General features: G+C 43.5%; 1 protein-coding gene across 2 annotated transcripts in view; it reads right to left on the bottom strand.

Annotated features, from left to right (window-relative positions):
• Positions 1–21,988, bottom strand: part of GDPD1 (glycerophosphodiester phosphodiesterase domain containing 1) — a 41,494-nt gene that overhangs the window by 11,997 nt on the left and 7,509 nt on the right. The window contains exons 2-6 of one of the 2 annotated variants that reach the window (XM_029612414.1): positions 16,734–16,776; positions 6,888–7,023; positions 4,706–4,751; positions 1,766–1,887; positions 504–593 (exon numbers count right to left, since the gene is read on the bottom strand). In XM_029612414.1, coding sequence (XP_029468274.1) covers positions 504–593; positions 1,766–1,887; positions 4,706–4,751; positions 6,888–7,023; positions 16,734–16,776 — 437 coding nt within the window. The remainder of the gene's footprint in view (positions 1–503; positions 594–1,765; positions 1,888–4,705; positions 4,752–6,887; positions 7,024–16,733; positions 16,777–21,988) is intronic. The other variant, XM_029612415.1, reaches the window with a different exon arrangement.

Below are 21,988 nucleotides of genomic sequence, written 5' to 3'. Positions count from 1 at the left end.
ATTATGGGTTGTAACTGATCTAATACTTATGTTCACATTATTGCCTCTTTCCTATTTCAAAAGAAAACCATGAAGATGTAAAAAAAAAAAAAAAAAAAAAAAAGAGAAAGAAAGAAAGAAAACACTGCAGATTAAATGCAACATGCACCCCAAGCACTTTCTTGACGTGATTGCTTGAACCACTTTAGAGAGCAGGTCAGTTGATAAGAACCACTTAAAATACATTTTGGACTGCTGGACTGGATAACATGCATGCACAGCGAGAGCCTGAACCTTTCATCTCGGTCTGGATGTAACTGACTGGCCCTATCCGGTAGAATGTGGCTATGCTTCTATCTTGAGGGCATGACCTTGGAGAAGTGAGGCTTTTGCTAATGCACATGGCTCGTCTGCCTTCTCTACATACAGCGACACAGTCTCCAAGTGCACGCGACTGCCAAGGAGCAGAAAAGGCCCTGGGACAAACAGCAGCACAACTTTGGAAATCTCCGGTGGTTGCTCACCTCTCTGTGGCACTTCTCCACAATCTCTTGGTTGGCACTGCCCCACACAGTTAAGTGCTCTCTCTTATACTCTCTCACCAGCTCAGAGACCTGCAAGTGAACAACAGTAGCAGTGTCTTACACTTCAACACACCCTTTCAGAGACAGAATCAAGTTGTTGCACTGGAAAAAAATGTCTTTTCTCCTTTTAAAGTTTTTTTTTGTGCCTGTGTGCATTTTCCTAAGAGATTTAGTCTCAAAGATTAAAAAAAAAAAAAAAAAAGAACCAAACAAAAAAAAAAATGCAGCCCCCATATACGGTGCAATATTTCACAAGTAAATAGCCTGTTTTACACAAGTAAATAGCCTGTTACCTTTCAAGACCTCATATACAGACTCTTGTAAATAGCCTGTTAACAGTTCAAATCTAATGCTTGTAATTTTCAATGCTCTCTGCACTATGTATTTACACTCTCCCGTTTCCCCTCCCTGTTGATTGTATTTTCAGCCTTTTAGTTGCAATGTGAACCGGTATGATGTTTGCATACTAATGCCTGTATATAAAAGTTTCAAATAAAAAATAAAAAAAGTACATGTGACAAATAGTAATCCTCGATCTGTATTGCTTAAAAGTGAATTTTGTGAAATTATGATGTTCCTTGCACCACTGGGAGCAATCACATTTGGAAGAGAGGCTCCTGGACACGCGGGTAAGTGACCCAGCCTAGGCCAATCAGATCAGCAGGTGGGAGATCACTTTTCACGCACACTATTTGATCACTTTAAGCAGGCTGCTGCTGAATTGCTGTAGTGAGCAAGCTTTTCTTTTACAACTCATCTGATTAGATTCAGTCCATCTTGCCAGCTCCCCTAGAGTGGTTTTGCTCATGAGTGGCTCTTTAGTTTCCAGTCCGAGCTGAACATTCACTGTATGCAAAGAAAGTCATTTTCCTGACCCACCCAGGCCTGAAAATGAATGGCTCGGTACCTTGCTGCCAATTTGGACCCAAATATACAGGTGCAAACAGGGAGCTTTGCTTTCTCCAACTATGCTCCAATTTGCTGAGAGCAATCTTAAAAAAAAAAAAAAAAAACCAAAACCAAAGACAGGAGCACAACTATTTCACTTTGTAGTGAGCAGACTGGGGCTTGACAAGATGCAGAATTTGATTGTGCTGACAGCAAACACATCTGCATGTCTCAACTTACTCCAGAAGGCACGATTCCACCTTGATTTCCTATGAAAAGGGCCACTTGCAGGTCTAGTGACTCCGCTGCTTTACCTTTTTGATCAGGATGTCATTGTTCACTTTGATGTCGATGTTGATAGGGGTGCTCGGAAACGCCTCAAACACCTCCCTAAGCAGCGGAATGCGCTTGTCCTCGCCGCCTTCACAGCTGCATTCTAGGGGAAACGGCAACACCCGACAGTCAACAGCTGGCCTTGCAACTGAAATGGCACCCACATGCTAACCCCCTGCCTGCACCGAACCAGGACCTGCTGGGCCACCGGATGAGACTATGTTACATTACTCTGGGTTGCTTGTATTTCATTTCAGCAAAATAAAAACAAAAAAAAAAAAAAACAACCTAAAACTTAGAACACATGTTTTTTTGGTTTCCTGAGGAGGGAAGGAACATGGGAATGTGGTTTTGTTTATGGACGTTCAGTACAATGGGTCTCAGTAAGTCACAACCACCTCCCAGAAATGACAGAAGCTCCCGATAACACTTTGCTTTTCTGCTTCCCTCAGGGACCTTGGATGGTGATCACTGTAGCCAAACCATGTTCATAACCATGTCATGCAGGTTACCAAAATGCACGAAGGAGGCGTCCATTTCAGCATCGCTGAGACTACAGCTGTATTTACTGAATTATTAACACTAAGACAGCTGTGTATAACACATACTTATCAAAAAATCAAACAAACAAACATCGCTCACAAAACATGGCAACAAACAGTTAACTTCAAAGACTACAAGATGAATCAAATACAAAATGTTTTAATTTTTATTACATGTGGGAAAATAGATCTTTGAATTCTTTTTAAACTAAGTCAGACTTCAATGGCTAATTTTTATGTATTTAATTCAGCATTTCTTTGGTTCCCTGCTGAGGGTGCCTCACACTCATGCTAAGAGGCCCCAGTACTGGTGTGTGCAACTGTAAGGAACTGGTCAGAGCAGAGGTAAACAGAGATTGCTCGGCTGGCCCGATCAGCCACGGAGAGTGCTGCACGCTGCCATGCGGAGGTCCAGCTCTGGTTTCCGAGTGGGGTTGGGGGTGCTGCCAAGGTGAAGTGATGAATTCTACCCTGAACTGGGATAGCAGGAGGAGGTATGGACCCTGGCTGAGCACAGTCACTCTGAAGGCTGGGCTAGTTGGGATTTGGGGGGGGGGGGGGGTGAATGAAGGCTCAGAGCTTGCTGTTGCCTTCACAGGCAGCTGGTTCCCAAAGAACGAGGAGGAAAATGCTGACTATAAAAAATGAAATAATGGAAATTATTGTAATACGGGTTTCCCAGGGAAGGTGACATGGACCAGTCCATATACTGCTATTTCTAGCCACATCTTACAGAGACAAAAGCTGCAAACTAATATTCACTAAATTGAAAGGATGCTCCTGAGTGAATGCAGAAACATTGTCATATTCCTTTAGGTAAAGGTTACCTAGAGCTCACCTCTTTATTAAATATGGCAGAGCAATCAAGGGAGCAAAGCAAAGGATGTTAAAATGAAGAATGAACTCAAGTCCTGCATACCCTCTACTGGACCTCCTTCTCCTCGTATTTTTACCTTTTGGAGGTTTTCTTTTTTGACCATGTCAGTCAGAACCTGGCACAGCTACAGTGTTTCTCCGAAAATAAGACAGGTCTTATATTCTTTTTTAGCTCCGAAAAAATGGGTAGGGCTTATTTTCAGGGGATGTCTTTTTTTTCCCCATGATTGGTGAATGAGGACAAGGCTAAGCCCACCTCCTCTTTCATTCACCAATCAGATTCAATTTTCGGCTGAACATTTTGGTTTGGCCTTCATTATCGGCTCACCGTGGGAAATTTTGTTTTCTCGTGGTTCGGGCCGATTTTATTTCATCTGCCCCCTCCCCCCCCCCGAAACGAAGCCTGAAAACCCAGTGGGGGGCAGATAGGGGGGGGGTTTGTAAAAAAAAACAAACAAAAAAAACAAAAAACAAACCCAAAAAAAAAACAAACAAACCCTTCAAATTTAATTCATTGCAACAGCCTCACCCTCCCAAAACTTGCTGAAATTCCCTGGTGGTCCAGCGGGGGTCCCGGGAGCGATCTCCTGCTCTCGGGTCGTCGGCTGCCAGTAATCAAAATGGCGCCGATGGCCCTTTGCCCTTACCATGTGGCACCGATAGCCTGTCACATGGTAAGGGCCATCGGCACCATTTTGATTACTGGCAGCCGACGGCCCGAGAGCGGGAGATTGCTCCTGAGACCCCCACTGGACCACCAGGGAATTTCAGCAAGTTTTGGGAGGGTGGGAGGTTGCAATGAATTAAATTTGAAGGGTTTGGGGTTTTGTTTTGTTTTTTTTACAACCCCTCCGTCTGCCCCCCCCCCCAAGAGACTTTAGGTTAAGTCTTGGGGGGGGGGGGGGGGAGGGCAAGTCTTGGGGTGCAACTGCTCGTCCACCTATAACTAGGGCTTATATTTCAAGCCCTATTCCAAAAATCCTGAAAATCAAGCTAGGGCTTATTATCGGGGAAACACGGTGAGTCTGTGGCACCAGAAGCCTTCATTCACAAATATTCTGTTTTTCTGTTCTTTCATTTTACTTCCTTTTCCTCCCTCTCTTTAGAGACTGTGCTGATCAGACCTTGGCTCTCGTCAGGACCTGGTACACAGACTCCCACCAGTAGGTGTCGCTGTAGCGTGATCAGCGGGGCTCATCTGCATCAGGTGCTGTTTCTGCTGCCCCTGTATCATCCCTGTTCCTGACTGACTTAAGAAACAGGAGCAGAGTTTTTTTGTATCTCAGATCTCCCACAAGACCATTGGGCAGGGCCTTCCTAAAATAACAGAAGTCATCACCCAAGCAACCCCTCTGTTCAGAGCAAGTGCATCAGCTTTTATACGTATGTAGTGCTGCCCCCCCTGTAGCATCTGAAGCAGAACAGCAGCAACCAGAAATACACATCCCTTTAGAAAGCCCTTAGATTCTGCAAAAAAAAAAAAAAAAAATCAAACAAATTTACCTTTTTCAAAAGTGACATCCAATTTACATAAATAAGGGGGCAGATCCTGCAAAACATGACAGAAAAAAACAAACAAAATTTAGTTTAGTTCAGACATAGTCATTTTGCTTTCGAAGTCCAGAAATACTTTAGGCAGCCAACACTGTACTTCATGCATCCCATGAAGGCCGACTGGCTGCAGGGGCAAGTTGATGCAGTTACCTGCTGCAAGCAAACTTCCCGCGTTGTCCTCCAACAGCTCTGCAATACACTTCCAGCCAAGGCCAAATTTTCAACACAGCTTGCTCTTTTTTTTTTTTTTTTTTAAATAAAAAACAGAAACAACTAGTCTGTTTAAACACACATCTGGGGTATAACTGATTACCCAATATTGCATTTTATTATTGGTCATTTTCGAGAGGCTTTAGTGTATATACTTTGTGAGAGGCCCTGAAGTGTGGAATTCTTTCCTGTTGGATGTTAGTTCGACTCCAGCCTATTTGGCCTTTAGGAAAAAGGGAAAAAATCTGATTACTCCGGGGTGGGGGTGGGGGGGTAAACTTTAGGTGATAACAGGCAGGTCTTGACTGTCCTTTGATTTTAAATTGGATAAAGTGCAGCGGTTGTATTTTTTATTTGGGGGGGGGGGGGTTATGTGTGTTATATTTTATGGTTTTTAATGATGTTTTTATTGTATTTGTGTACCATTCCAGTCAGCTTTTGCTGAGTATACAGTATATAAAAGTTGGAAAATAAATAAATAGAATACTTTATTTGGATAGGTTTTATGTACTGTACTAGCCCTGTTTAAGTTTGATTTATGGGATTTTGTATTGAGAAGTTTGGTTAAATTTTGCACCACACATGGAGATTTATTTTAAGCCTGTAATAAATGCATTGGTTGACTTCAAGAATAAAATGACTGTTTTTCCTCTACTGAATTTAACTTCTGTCCTCTACAAGCTTGGTAAGGACAAACGTTACATGTTTACGATGTTTGCATCATAGCTGACCTTCCTTTTACCTTATCTCCTGAAATGACAAAAGCTAATTAGTGCAGGGTTCCCAGCTCTTAATGCCCTTTCTTCATGCAACAAGATAAGGAGGACTTGACTGTATTGCAACTTTGTGAAGCAAATCGATTTAAACATTTGTCATGTTTTTTAATCTAATGAAGGAATTACCTTTTTAAATGTAAAGGGATAATCTTACACACACACACAAAAAAAAAAGTTTAAATTTCACATCTAATAATTCAACAATAGTCCCTGTGGCAGGGGAAACCACCCACACCTCCAGTCAGATGTCCCGAGACAAAGACCAAGGGCATCCTCATGGGCAAAAAAAGCCATCTACCAGGAGAGCAGCTGCTTGCAGTATATGGAAGGTGATCCCCACTCCCACCTCCACCACAGGTTTTAGAAAATAAACATTAAGAACAGTTTCATCTTTCTCTCATTTTCTACATCAGCTATGAAGCCTTGTAGAGAATGCTCTGGAACTTGCGGCTGATTAAACAATGTAAAACAAAATATTAAATGCAACCACAAGTTACCCAAAACTTCACTTTACTCTGCCGCCGTCATACGACAAATATTGTCAATATGCACGTTGACTAGGGATGTGCTGTCACTTTTAAACGACAGGGAAATCACAACATTTGTTGTTTCATCCTGTCCAAAACACAAAAAAAAAAAAACCCCCAAAATGAAACAAAGCAGAAAGCAAAATGTTCTCTCATGCACACTCCAAATGTTGACAAGCACAGTGCATTGGAGGAAAGCAAACATTCTCCATCCCAAACCTATCCTGACTCCCCAGCCGGTTGGGTTCTCAGGATATCCACAATGAACCCTGCAGAATATAAACATATAAATAAATATTTGCATATTCTGAAGACCATACATGTTCATTGTGGATATCCCTAGAACAGACAGGCCATGGTTTAGGAAGTCCCGCATTATACATTAATTAAAACCGTAGCAGACAAGGTCATAGTTACACATTCCCATCCTGGCACGGCGTCATCCGATAATCCTTGTAAACCAGAATGAAAGACAGCGGCAGTTCTGCGTCCTTTCCTGACACTGGGACAAGTATCTACACTGAGCATCTTCTGCTTTTTTCATCTCATGTGCCATGCCCTGGATTTGCTTGTACAGTGCCAATGCTTCGCACAGTGCCCAGGTTATCGTCTACTTACACTGTATATGAGGTCGGAAATGTTAACATTGATCCCTGTTGACCTCCTCAGGTTCCCGTCATGCGACACAACAACCTGTTCATCTTTCGTCAAGTGGCAGTCGAGCTCCAGCATGTCTGTCCCGATGTTAACTGCACTAGAGAGCAAGAGAAACACTGCTTGTGAGAATATTTTGGAGTGTGCCCCATGAAGAAATACTGAATGGTCTCTGTAAAATGGTAACTGATGCAGATGGTAGTAAGTTTTCAAAAGCTGATAGGACCTTAAAAAAAAAAAGTTATACAAATAGATTGACTGAATGTGTTTTCAGTCACTAAAACCAAGAGGTCCATAGGGCTAACTCAGAAATTAGCTAATGGGTCATTTACCAAAAGCTTATCGCACGCGATATGGCAGTTTTGGGGGGGTGTAATTAGGAAGAATTAAGTTAGGTTGTTAAGTCTGGTTGGGTCAAAGAGCTGTCCTAAAGTTAGCCAACTATAATTAGCCGGTTAACTAATTAACGGCTTGATTTACTAAGGCTTCTTCTCTCTCATTCTGTGTCTATGAGAACAAAGGTTAGTATATTCAGTAGTGTGGATGAACTACTGAATATGCCTCCAAAGTTATCCGGCTGACTTAGCTATCCGGGTTGTATCTGAATGTGGAATTTTCAAAATTTTACTTTCATAAAAATTAGCATATAAGCATGCAAGTGGCCTCTACTTGCGTAGTCCTTATTTTATAAAAGTTAAAACTACACATATATTTTATCTTTCATGCGCACATCTACGAGAGATGGGTCAACGTATTCTGGAGTGGGCCAACACTTAAGTGCATACATTGTGCACCTGCTCAATATAAGTGATATTATACGTGTTTATTGTGCAGTACTGCTGGGTGGGAGGTCTGGGTGAAATGGGGAGAGTCCAAGCTGAAGAACCAGGAAGGTACTGATGATCTGGAGAAGGAATGGGTGAACTGATGAACTGATTGGTAAGCTGGTTAATTTCATTTAGGCACGTATGTCCCTAAAATATATGCACATATATTTTTAAAACAGGTAGGAAAACAGGTAGGAAAAGTATTCGATGCACTGATATACATGGTTTCAATATATTACATGTATCTGCGCATAAGCATATACGAGTGCGTATGTTGCAGGGTAAAAATAAGTGGATTTTATAATATAAGCACGTACGTGATAGATGCAGGTTATAACATACCATGGTAAAAGGCTGCTCTGCCATATACATGCATATGCGCTGCAGGGAGGATAACTTTCAAGACTGCTCGCATGCGCCCATTTATGCGTGTATACAGGTGCACATAAAGGGCTGGATTTTAAATGCCCTGCGCTCGTAAATCCGGCCGGATTTTCGCACTCCAGTACGCCTATTTTGCATAGGCCGCCAGTGCGCGCACAGCCCCGGGACGTGTGTAAGTCCCGGGGCGTGGCACCGGCCCGGGGGCGTGGTCGAGGCCTCCGGACCAGCCCCTGGGTCGGGTGATGGTGCGCCAGCAGCCCGCTAGCGGGCGCAGATTTACGTCTGCTTTCAGCAGGAGTAAATCTGCCAACAAAAGGTAGGGGTGGTTTAGATAGGGCCGGGGGGGGGTGGAAAGAAAGTTCCCTCCGAGGCCGCTCCGATTTCGGAGCGGCCTCGGAGGGAACAGGCAGCTTGCGCCGCCGGGCTCGGTGCGCGCAGGTTGCACAAACGTGCACCCCCTTGCGTGCGCAGACCCCGGATTTTATAAGATACGTGCGTATCTTATAAAATCCAGCGTACTTTTGTTTGCGCCTGGTATGCGAACAAAAGTACGCGCTTGCGCAAAATTATAAATCTACCCCAAAGTTATTACTGTAATTAATAGCCTTAATTTTATGTATGTATCTTTTCCTTCTCAAAAACCTGTTATTGTTTTATTTTTATTGTAAACCGCTTTGACCCAATTTTTTATTGTAAAAACGGTATATAAATATTTTAAACAAACCATGTTTGGACTTAGCTGGAAAAGCAGCGGCACTTAGCCGGATAAGTTTGAAAAGCGCTGTTTATTCATCTAAGTAGCACTTTTCGGACTTATCTGGGCATGTAAGATAGTGCCTTTGCTTTAGACTTATCCAGCTATTTATCCAGGTAAGTTCAAATTTGTCTGCGTGAGTAGCAGCAAAGACACTACTTAGCTGGACAAGTCGGAATTTAGCCAGATAAGTGTGCACAAATGGTATACGTGCATATTTGCATCTTGAATTTTTAAGAGATATGCAAATAGATTTTACCTGCATTACTTACATACATTTACCCCCCCTCCTATGTCAGGGGATTTTATAACATGCATGCAGAAATGAAATAACTTGATTTGTCTACCGGTTCACCCAGTCCATCTGCAGCTCGTGCAGACCCTCCTGGCTCTTCAGCCTGAAGTGCCCCCGTTTCACCCAGGACCCCTCACCCAGTCATTCTTTCACTTTTAAGATGTTTACGATCACAGCAGATATTGAGCAGGAGGAAATATACGTAAATAAAAAAAAGACTTACAAGCGTCACACTTTGGCATGCTGGAAAATAGCAACTTACGCATATAAAATGCTGGCCCCTCCCTGAAACATCCCTGGCCTAGCACTTATTTACTATGTATTTCCTGACTTTGGTTCAGAGTCACCTCCCCTGGAGTTTCATTTCATGACCCCTAACTCTACCGATTTCGTTCATTTGAATGCTTACCGCATTGGGGGTGTTACTGTGAAACGTGGTTAAAGTAACAAAACTCAGAATGGGGTTTAAAGGAACAGGGAGGTAAATCAGAGGTGCTGTATCGAACAGCCTTTTAGCACAGAGTACACACCACCATACAGCAGCACAACAAACCCAAGACAGGGTGCTTTAAGATTCTGGAGATAGTTTAAACATCTGCCGTTGCTCAGTTGTGCTGTAAACATGGGGTCCTGGGTTTTGAGACATGCTGAAGGGAACTTTTTTTTTTTTTTTTTTTAAACAAAACAAAAAAAAAAAGATCTGCAGGATTTCACAAAGCTGGAAGCGCCAGTCTGATACCAATAGCTTCTGTGCATCTGGTTTGTGAATGAGAAACCAGGGCGCCGAGACACCAGTGTGCTCTGATCAGCCTTCTCTGTACAATACCATTACACCCCGAGCTATCACAACCACCATGTGAGAGGATTACCCCAAGCCCAGCACAAAAGCTGAATAAAACAGGGAAAGAGAAAAAACCAAACAGTTCTTTACAGTCAACCGCCTGGAAAATCTGCCAAGCTGTTACCATGGGCAGCCCTCATCACAATCTAGCACCTCCCTGCTGCTCAGGGTCTACTGCCAAAAAAAAAAGCCAGAACACTTTCTTAAAGCAGGCAGAAAACTCAGCAAGGTTTTAGAAATCAGGGTGTCTAACAGCTTGTATGGCTATAGTCGGTATCTTGCCAATTCATCCCTCTTCCCCACTCCTGCTGTGTTGCCCAATTAATATTTTGCACACCTGGATTGGTTTTTTTTTTGGGGGGGGGGGGGGGAGGGAGTTATTCCTTTATGACTAAAAATCAAAAGCATATAAAACAAATTAAAATCAAACATTTTCTGGTTCTTCATCAAGACTGTGCTAAAATTTAAGGATTTAAAGAAGCAATGTTTCTAACTTGCTGCAGAAACTGCATTTACAGCAAAGAGGCGGCAGAGGAGGAGCGACCACATCCAGAAGATCACGGCAGCTAACTCAGACTTGCACTAACCAGCCTATGTGTCTTTTGCTTTTCTTCCTAGTGAACTGGGAAGTCACAAAAAGTGCTGGATTTATTGTATTTATTTAAAACATTTATCCCCTGCCTATCCATGTTCCTAGGCGGGCTACAGAATCACAGGTCATAAGAACATAAGAAAATGCCATACTGGATCAGACCAAGGGTCCATCAAGCCCAGCATCCTGTTTCCAACAGTGGCCAATCCAGGCCATAAGAACCTGGCAAGTACCCAAAAACTAAATCTATTCCATGTTACCATTGCTAATGGCAATGGCTATTCTCCAAGTCAACTTAATAGCAGGTAATGGACTTCTCCTCCAAGAACTTATCCAATCCTTTTTTAAACACAGCTATACTAACTGCACTAACCACATCCTCTGGCAACAAATTCCAGAGTTTAATTGTGCGTTGAGTAAAAAAGAACTTTCTCCGATTAGTTTTAAATGTGCCCCATGCTAACTTCATGGAATGCTCCCTAGTCTTTCTATTATCCAAAAGAGCAAATAACCGATTCACATCTACCCGTTCTAGACCTCTCATAATTTTAAACATCTCTATCATATCCCCCCCTCAACCGTCTCTTCTCCAAGCTGAAAAGTCCTAACCTCTTTAGTCTTTCCTCATAGGGGAGTTGTTCCATTCCCCTTATCATTTTGGTAGCCCTTCTCTGTACCTTCTCCATCGCAATTATATCTTTTTTGAGATGCGGCGACCAGAATTGTACACAGTATTCAAGGTGCGGTCTCTCCACGGAGCGATACAGAGGCATTATGACATTTTCCATTTTATTCACCATTCCCTTTCTAATAATTCCCAACATTCTGTTTGCTTTTTTGACTGCCGCAGCACACTGAACTGACGATTTCAATGTGTTATCCACTATGACACCTAGATCTCTTTCTTGGGTTGTAGCACCTAATATGGAACCCAACATTGTATAATTATAGCATGGGTTATTTTTCCCTATATGCATCACCTTGCACTTATCCACATTAAATTTCATCTGCCATTTGGATGCCCAATTTTCCAGTCTCACAAGGTCTTCCTGCAATTTATCACAATCTGCTTGTGATTTAAACTACTCTGAACAATTTTGTATCATCTGCAAATTTGATTACCTCACTCGTCGAATTTCTTTCCAGATCCATTTATAAATATATTGAAAAGTAAGGGTCCCAATACAGATCCCTGAGGCACTCCACTGTCCACTCCCTTCCACTGAGAAAATTGTCCATTTAATCCTACTCTGTTTCCTGTCTTTTAGCCAGTTTGCAATCCATGAAAAGACATCGCCACCTCTCCCATGACTTTTTACTTTTCCTAGAAGCCTCTCATAAGGAACTTTGTCAAACGCCTTCTGAAAATCCAAGTATACTATATCTACCGGTTCACCTTTATCCACATGTTTATTAGGTTCTTGACAGCACTTGAACAGTAAGTCCCTCATTTATCCACAGAACAGTTTATCATGGGAAGCGGTGGTTCACACCTCTTCCTTGCACCTGTACTTCAATACTGGACTGGCAAGACACAAGGGGTGAAAGAATAATTCAGTCTCCAGTTAAGCCTTGGTTTCTTTGAGTGAGCTGATAAGGGTGCCGGTTCGGGTTAGTGGTTCTGTGGTGAGGTAGCCATCAGGACCTGGACTAAAGTCACCAACTTGCTTCACACAAGCCATTAAGGAGCTTGTAAATGACAATAATGAGCTGGAGGTGAGGGGGGGGGGGGGGTCTGTCTCCCAGTGTTAATCCACGGAGCCATCCATTTCTCCCATCTGTCTCACCACTGACAGGGAACAGCTCACGCATCGGTTTCCAGTCTATGCTACAGTCTGAGCTTGGGTTTTCATATTGATGCAGAAAGTGCCATTTTGCCTCTTCTATTCATGTTACTTTAGCATGTTGTGTGAGATACTGCTCCTTTAATATTTTAGATATCAGTATTGCCTCCCCCTACCCTTCTTAAAACTGAGGAATCTAAGTTTATATGTCTTCTAGTTTTGGAATTTGCTGTGTTTCTTTTTTTTTTTTTTTTTTAACATAAGAACATGCCATGCTGGGTCAGACCAAGGGTCCATCAAGCCCAGCATCCTGTTTCCAACAGTGGCCAATCCAGGCCATAAGAACCTGGCAAGTACTCAAAAACTAAGTCTATCCCATGTTACCATTGCTAATGGCAGTGGCTATTTTCTAAGTCAACTTAATTAATAGCAGGTAATGGACTTCTCCTCCAAGAACGTATCCAATCCTTTTTTAAACACAGCTATACTAACTGCACTAACCACATCCTCTGGCAACAAATTCCAGAGTTTAATTGTGCGATGAGTGAAAAAGAACTTTTTCAGATTAGTTTTAAAATGTGCCACATGCTAACTTCATGGAGTGCCCCCTAGTCTATTATCTGAAAGAGTAAAAAACTGATTCACATCTACCCGTTCTAGACCTCTCATGATTTTAAACACCTCTATCATATCCCCCCTCAGCCGACTCTTCTCCAAGCTGAAAAGTCCTAACCTCTTTAGTCTTTCCTCATAGGGGAGCTGTTCCATTCCCCTTATTTTGGTTGCCCTTCTCTGTACCTTCTCCACCACAATTATATCTTTTTTGAGATGCGGCGACCAGAATTGTACACAGTATTCAAGGTGCGGTCTCACCATGGAGCGATACAGAGGCATTATGACATTTTCCGTTTTATTCACCATTCCCTAATGATGCCCAACATCCTGTTTGCTTTTTTGACTGCTGCAGCACACTGGCTGTGCTCACAGTGCTGTGCTGAACAAATCACTAGGCTATTAGGACTCTGCCACAGGGACCTCACAATCTAATTTCTAAGCCCTGGAGGTCTCTCTACTCTGAACACTTATATTATCTTGCAAATTGTATAGCAATACCCAAACAGGGAAAGAAATGTTTAAAGCCAGTGACAGAAAATACAGAAACCCTATGAGAGATGAGAGATGCTACCGCTCGTGCTCATTAACATTGCAAGGTCAGGTATCCAGATCACCTATAAGTTCAGCCAATGAGAGAAAAAAGGGAGAACTCAGGCTGCTCAGCCATGCTGGTTGCTCGAGTTCCAGTTAAGTGTTTGGGTCAGTGTTTGAAGGTGCCGGGGTGTGACCTCAGCTTTCTTCTTCTAGATGCATCCATCATTCTTGGCAAGTTTGTTTTTCCCCCTTCCTAGCCTTTCACAGCCCAGTGGAAGAATGAAAAGACCAGGGACCGTACAAGTACTTTCAATACTAGGACACTGCTTGAATAGCCTCAAACAGAACACATTATTATGACTAGCTACGCTCGGCAACAGTGAAATTCACAAAAACACCAAAGAAAATTATTTCTTCCTGAATGCTGTAAAAAGCTTTCCTTAAGAGAGTCCTGATGATTACACTAAACATAAGAAGCAGACTCCCCGTCGAGTTACATTAAAAGCACCGTTTCTTAAAACTTCCTGCAGCAAATAGCAATTTCTTCCAAAAGGTACCATTTATAGTTATGAATGTTATCTGTCTGCACAAAACATACAGAGACATCTTAAGTTACAGCTGAAGTCAGCAAAATCAATGCACCAGAGAACCAAACAAAGCATTTCTGTCTGCCCAGCATGCGATTCCAAAACCTCAGGATTTCCTTTGTGGCTGTGTGCAGGGAGGAAGGAGTGGGGGTGGGGGATGGATGAATGCACTAAAGAACTATCATCTGATGACATCACACAGCAGTATGTTTTGATTGCCATTCAGAAGGAATTAAAGAATTGTCCAATCAATGGGGGAATTTCAGCTGTCCATGAGCTCCCACCTTCTAGTATAAGACTGTGAAATTCGTCATGCCAATAAAGTTTCTTGAATCTGAATCAGAAGGCAAAGCAGTGTTTTGCTCTCTGTAAGTTGGCAGTTTCTTTAATACATTTTCCATGACAATTTTTTTTATTACAATGTTCTTACTTTGAAGCTCTCGGGATCAATGTTTAGTTGGTCTTTGTGGTTGCTCCTTTTCAGCTTATGCAAGATCACTTTTATAGGCCAGGCCACCAAACAGGCGTTAATGAACCAATAACTACTTGCTAGCTTAGCCTATAAACCAGAGCTTTCCAAACTTTTCATGTTGGTGACACACTTTTTAGACAAACATAATTTCACGACACGGTAATTCAGTCTACTAGTAAACCAGAGGTTAAAGGTTAAACGAACGAAACCTATTTCGACAATTTATGTATGTTTCCTTAAATATATACATAAATAAAATGTTTCACGACACAACCTATCTCATGAAAACCTTAAATTTATATTAAAAATATATATTCCAAGATTCATGTTATTGTTATAATTTATGAGAAACAATAATAAAATAAATTGTCTGTCCCCCACACACTCATCTCTCTCCTCCCCCCAGCACATGTCTGGCCCCCACACACTCATATCTCTCCCCCTCAAGCACATGTCTGTCCCCCCAGCACGTTTGCCCCCCACTCACTCATCTCTCTCCCCCCAGCACATGTCTGGCCCCCACACTCATGTACTTCGTCTTTTGATTGTTGCCAGTTAAGTGCTTCACTCCCTTCCATGATCAGACACTGCTGCTTGCAGTCAGCACTCCTCATGGCCAGGCCTCATCGGCAGCAGCAGCCAATGCAAGGATGGCTGGGCTCGTTCCACCCACCAAGCCCCCCAAAAAAACGCGATTGACAGCAAAAATCACCCAATAATAAGCAACCCATAAACTGAAAAAAAAAAGTGAATCTCTAGAAAAAAAAAAAAGCCCAAACTCGCATCAGAGTTGACCTGGCTTGCGCGACACACCTGCACACTGCAGGCGACACACTAATGTGTCCCGACACACAGTTTGGAAAGCTCTGCTATAAACCATCACGGAAGCAGTAGAGGATGAGATACCTATAAAACTTTAGCCCATCTAGTCTGCCCAATATCATACCTGGTGGAATAATTGAGACCCCCAGCTAACCTCACACTTTGCCCTCATGTCTTCAGAACTAAGGATCCCTCTAGACGTATCTCATGCTTTCTTCAATTCTATTACCAGTTTATCTCCACTGGGAGACCAGTGCAGGAAGAAGTAAGCCTGCCTCCTCATACCATCATCTCTTGTTAGAGCAGTCTCTCTTCTGTGCATGATTTATACCTTTATTGTATTTGAATGTCTCTACCCCCTCATTATCCCTCTCTTCTTTGGTCTCATTGCTTTTCATGTAGGTCTGTGGTAGCCACCTTCTGGATCACCTGCAGACTGTCTCTATCCTTTAGGAGGTCTGGGCTCCTGAACTTAACACAATATTCTAAGTGAGGTCTCACCAACCTCCTGTACAGAGAGGCATAATTGCCTCAGTTTCTCTGCTGGTTATGCCTTCCCCTACGTATCCTAGCATCCCTCTGGCTCTGGTCCCCCATCTCAGTTTTGCTACCTTGAGATCAAACATGCTCCCCCCCCCACTGAGGTCTCTCTCCTGGGTCAATGAAAGTCTGTATCTGAACCCATGTACCATTCTCTCCGATTTCTACAGTCCACATGCATGACTCAACCTTAATTTCCGAGCATTCGCCCTTTCTTAGACAATTTCTCATTCTGTTGCAGAGGTTAGTGACATCTTCAAAAAAGTAAACAGGTCCTTCTGCCCTTCTGCATTAAGGCTCAAAGATATTGCACAGAACAGACCCCTGAAGCACTCCACTGATTGCCCTACCTTCAGCGCTGTTTTTAATCTTGACAGTTTATTTCAATTTATAACCAGACTTTCCAAAAAAAAAAAAAACACGCTCAAAAATAAGGTACAGCAGTTAGAAGCACTGTGCCAGTAAATGTGTGCTTTGGATATGAGAGAAATTAAAGTTTGTTTGCTACAGAAGAATTTAAATTACCAAAGCTGCCTTACATTTGGTCCTCCCTAAGAATCTCTCTCATATAAATATATACATTTGGCATTTATTTTATAATGCGTCTAAACAAATTGCATGCTTGTTAAGCACCTGAAACATTTCTTTTATGTACACAGATTTTTTTGCCGTATCAGACAAGAAAAAAAAAACCCACCCCACAATACGGTTAATAGCAGCTAAACAAGAGATCAACAAAAGCATCTGCTACTTCTGTACTCACTGCTGAAAGGCTGCCATTGTATTTTCCAAATTCTCTCCTGCACCTGCAAAGTTGAAAAGAAAATGGTAACACAGACAGGATCTAAAGGCCTGGGTATATTCTCTCTTTCCCACGCTGCCTGAATCTAGCTTGTTCTTCTCCTAATTGTGACCCAGATTCAGTGGGAGATACCTGCTCACACCTGAAAAACCAAAAAGTTGACACAACAATGAATTTTCTTCATGGAAACTAGGAATTAAGAAAGAAAGAAATATATATAAAACATAGCCAAGTATCCTGCATGTCTCAAAAGTTCATCTCCGAATCGGGACTGTATGATAGCAGCATAAGATTTTTGCAATTAAGACTCCCTTAGATGTAGAATACTGTCATTTCAGTTTGCACATAAAAAAACAAGCCAATCTTTAATTCTTTCCCGTTTCACGATATGAAAAGCTTTAGAATTTTACACGGTTTAGAAAGCATAGCATTTGTAGACAAATCTGAAAGCTGAGTCTGAGAGAAGGTAGGCCCGACATTACAGGTATTCAGGCAAGCAAATCTGTACCGATGCACATTACCTGAGCGAGTTGCTGCTTCCTGGATCTTAACCTGATTAGCTCTGTCGAGTCATGGTGAGGAGCATGGCCCTGGCTGCACCCTGTCCTGTTTCATCATTGCTTTTACACAAGGATTATACAGCCTAATTTGTACATACATGCACTAAGCAAGTTGACCTTAGAACAATAATGAATACAATGCATAGTCCAAATCACCTTTACCAGAGAAACAAATAGATATAAACATAGTTATGGGTTAATAATGAAGTATCCAACAGCAGTCATTTATTTCTCCATCTGGACTTGCAGATATATTATAAGTCGCCACCAAAAAAAAGGGATCTTGGAATCACTGCAGACGCTGAATTCCTCAGCTCAGTGTGTGATGGCAGACAAAAATAAGCAAACGGAATGCTAGGAATTATTCAAAAAGGAATGTAAGGTAAAAATGGAAAATATGTCTCTGTATACATCAATAGTGCAACCGCACTATTATGTGCAGCTCTGGTTGCCTATCTCAAAAAAAAAAAAAAAAAAGAGATTGCAGAACTAGAAAAGGTACAGAGAAGGGTGACAAACGTTATAAAGGGGATGGAATGGATCCCTTATGAAGAAAAGTTAAACAGATTGTGTCTCTTCAGCTTGGAAAAGAGAGATGACTGAGAAAGGATACGAGTAGGATAGAACAGGTTAATGGAGGTGGTCATTTACCCTTTTGAACAGTGCTAAGGGACACTCCATGAAACTAACCGGTAGCAAACTGAAACAAATCAAGAGAAAGCAAATGTTGCTTACCTGATGTAACAGGTGTTCTCACAGGACAGCAGGATGTTAGTCCTCACAAATGGGTGAACTCGAGGATGGAGCCCAACCACGGAAAACTTCTGTCAAAGTTTCTGGAACTTTGACTGGCCCCTACTGGGCATGCCAGGCACGGCACCAACCCTGCAGCCAGCAGGGGTCCCCCTTCAGTCTTGTTTCAAAGCTACAGGCAGTGCCGAAAAATAAAATAAGAAAAACGAACCCAACACCGCGGGGTGGCGGGTGGGTTTCGTGAGGACTAACATCCTGCTGTCCTGTGAGAACACCTGTTACATCAGGTAAGCAACATTTGCTTTCTCACGCAACATTTGCTTTCTCACAGGACAAGCAGGATGGTTGTCCTCACAAATGGGTGAGTACCAAGCTGAGGATGTCCGAACGTGCACCAAAAATACCCAATGGCGTGCAGGCAGCACAACAACTGGGGTGAAGTTTGGTAGAGGACATACGCACCCCACCGGGTAGGCGGAAGGGTGTTGGTACGTCAAGTTGGAAAAAGGTTACGCAAGACAGATTGGCCGAAGATGGAATCCTGTCTTCCAGCTTTGTCCAAACAGTAGTGGGCTGCAAAGGTATGGAGAGAACTCCAGGTGGCAGCCCTGCAGATGTCAGGAAGCGGCACCGATCGAAGGTGTGCTACTGAAGTCGCCATGGCCCTCACAGAGTGTGCTTTAACACGGTCTTGAAAGAGAATGCCAACTTGCTGATAGCAGAAAGAGATGCAGTCCGCCAACCAGGAGGAAAGAGCCTGTTTACCCACCGGTTGCCCTAACTTGTTAGGATGGAAAGAGACGAATAATTGAGTGCTCTTCCTGTGGGCAACTGTACAGTCTAGATAGAAAGCTAGAGCTCGTTTACAGTCAAGGGTATGCAGAGTCTGTTCCCTGGAGTTGGAGTGGGGCCTGGGAAAGAAAATAGGTAGTATGATGAATTGATTAATATGAAACTCCAAAACTACCTTAGGTAAGAATTTAGGGTGAGTGCGGAGTACCGTCCGGTCCTGCAGGAGTTTAGTGTAAGGCGGATAGGTAACTAGGGCCTGTAACTCACTAACCCTCGAGCTGAAGTGATAGCCAAAAGGAAAATCACTTTCCATGTGAGATATTTAAGGTCACAGGAGTGAAGAGGTTCGAAGGGTGGTTTCATAAGGCGACCAAGAACCAGATTAAGGTCCCAAGATGGGGCCGGAGGACGTAAAGGTGGTTTCAAATGGAGCAAGCCTTTAAGAAAACATGTTACAAGGGGTTGTACTGAAATAGGGACACCCCCGATACCTTTATGGAAGGCGGCTACCGCACTGACATGCATTCTAATAGAAGAGGTCTTTAGACCTGATTCTGACAAATGCCAAAGATAGTCCAAAAATTTAGGAATTGGACAGGAAAAGGGATCAAGGGACTGAGAAGTGCACCATGATGTATACCGTTTCCATTTATAGGAGTAAGATTTTCTTGTGGAAGGCTTTCATGAAGCGATGAGGACATGAGAAACTGAATCCGATAGGTTAAGTGGTTGAAGGACTAACCCTTCAACATCCATGCCGTCAGGGACAAGGCTTGGAGATTGGGATGGAGGAGGCATCCGTTGTTTTGAGTGATCAGATGCGGGTCCTTTCCCAAGGGAATGTGTCTGCGGATGGAGAGATCCTGGAGTATGGGAAACCACACTTGGCGTGGCCAATGCGGTGCTATCAGGATCATGGTTCCCTTGTCCTGACGTAGCTTCACAAGAGTCTTCGACAGAAGAGGAAGTGAAGGGAATGCATAAAGCAGACCGGTTGTCCACGGGAGGGAGAATGCATCCCTGGGCCGAGAGTGCTGAGTCCGAATGAGAGAGCAGTAATTGGCCACTTTGTGGTTCGGAGGGGACGCAAAGAGGTCTGTGTGGGGATAACCCCATTTCTGGAAAAGAGAGGTCGCTACCAAGGGATTGAGTGACCACTCGTGCGGTTGGAAGACACAGCTCAGCCGGTCTGCCAAGACATTTTCTACCCCCAGCAAGTAGGTGGCCCTGAGGTACATGGAACGGGAGAGGGCTTCTGCCCAAATCTGCGCAGTTTCCTGACAGAGAAGGAAGGAGCCTGTGCCTCCCTGCTTGTTGATGTACCACATGGCCACCTGGTTGTCTGTCTGAATCAAGATTATGTGATTCGATAGGCAATCTTGAAAGGCTCTGAGAGCATATCGGATTGCTCGAAGCTCCAGGAAATTTATCTGGTGTTTGGCTTCCTCTGGAGACCAGAATCCTTGAGTTTGTAGACCGTTTACATGGGCTCCCCAGCCGACATTGGAAGCGTCGGTGGTGAGAATTATTTGAGGATCTGGTGGGTGAAAGGGCAAGCCCTGTAGGAGGTTGGCTTGATTTTTCCACCAGGCAAGAGACAGACGGAGTGCGTCAGTGACGCGGACAATGGTCGACAGAGGCTGAGTGGCTTGAATCCATTGTGATTTCAGAGTCCATTGCATGACTCTCATGGCTAGACGGGCCATTGGAGTCACAAACTGAGGAGGCCATGTGTCCCAGCAGAATGAAGAATTGGCGAGCTGTTGCTGTGGGTTGAGACTGCAACTGGCAAGCTAGGGACACAAGGGTTTGAACCCGTTGATGAGGAAGGAAGGCTTTTGCCTGTAAAGTGTCCAAGTCTGCTCCAATGAAGGAGAAGGTTTGAGATGGGAGTAAGTAGGATTTCTCGTAGTTGACAAGAAATCCTAGGGAAATTAGAGTTCGAATTGTTAGGGTCAGGGAAGACCGAGCGATTTGCTGGGTTGTGGCCCTGATCAACCAATCGTCCAAGTAGGGGTAGACATGGACGCCTTCCATCCTGAGGAACACTGCAACCACTGCGAGACATTTGGTGAAGACTCGCGGTGCGGGTGCTAGACCAAATGGGAGCACTCGGTATTGATAGTGGTTTTGGCCTACTAGAAAACGGAGGTATTTGCGATGAGACTGAGTTATCGCAACGTGGGTGTAAGCGTCTTTGAGGTCTAGAGATCAGAGCCAGTCCTCTCTTTGCAGCAGAGGGAGAAGCGAGCCCAGGGTTACCATCTTGAACTTCTCTCTGTGAAGGTACTTGTTGAGGGCCCGTAGGTCCAGGATTGGTCGAAGTCCTCCTGACTTTTTTGGGATCAGAAAGTACCTGGAATAGAACCCTAGTCCTTGTTGCGAGAGAGGAACGGATTCTATAGCATTGGACTGGAGGAGAAGAGAAACTTCCTGCTCTAGAAGAACAGAGTGGTCGGTAAGTCTCCACGCTTGCAGAGGTGGAGAGTCCGCAGGAAGAGTTAGGAAGTTGAGATGGTAACCTTGTGCAATTATCGCTAACACCCATTGATCTGTGGTGATGCGATGCCATTTTTCTGTAAAGTGGCTTAGTCGACCTCCTACTGGTATGTTTGGTAGAGGGATTAGGCATCTGCTCTCTAAGTGAAAGTCAAAACCCTGACGCAGGGCCTGGTTGAGGAGCTGTTGTGGGCTTTTGCTTTCGAGGTTGGCGAGGCTGAGGCTTTTGATACAGCCTCGTTGACCTGGACTTGGTGTGTGGGGGATAATACTTCCGTGGATGGAAGAATGACTTTTTAGGTTCCCTCAAATGGTTGTTTAGAAGGGAAGTCAGAAGGAATCGATGAGAGCTGTTTAAGGGTCTCATGATGATCCTTTAATTCAGCAACTATTTGGTGAATTTGCTCACCAAACAAATTATCCCCTAAACAGGGCAGGTCGGAGAGCCTGTCCTGAACCTCCGGGCAAAGGTCGGAAGACTTAAGCCAAGCCCAGCATCTTGCTGAGATGGCTGTAGCAGATAGTCTAGTGGAAGCATCGAAGATGTCATAAGATGTTCTTATCTCATGCTTTCCAGCTTCAAATCCTTTAAGTACGAGGTTTTGAAGGTGT

Source organism: Rhinatrema bivittatum, chromosome 8, assembly GCF_901001135.1.
Source record: "Rhinatrema bivittatum chromosome 8, aRhiBiv1.1, whole genome shotgun sequence".
NCBI lineage: Eukaryota > Metazoa > Chordata > Amphibia > Gymnophiona > Rhinatrematidae > Rhinatrema > Rhinatrema bivittatum.
The sequence above is the reverse complement of the archived record's forward strand: the minus strand, read 5'-3'. Positions and strand labels throughout refer to the sequence as shown.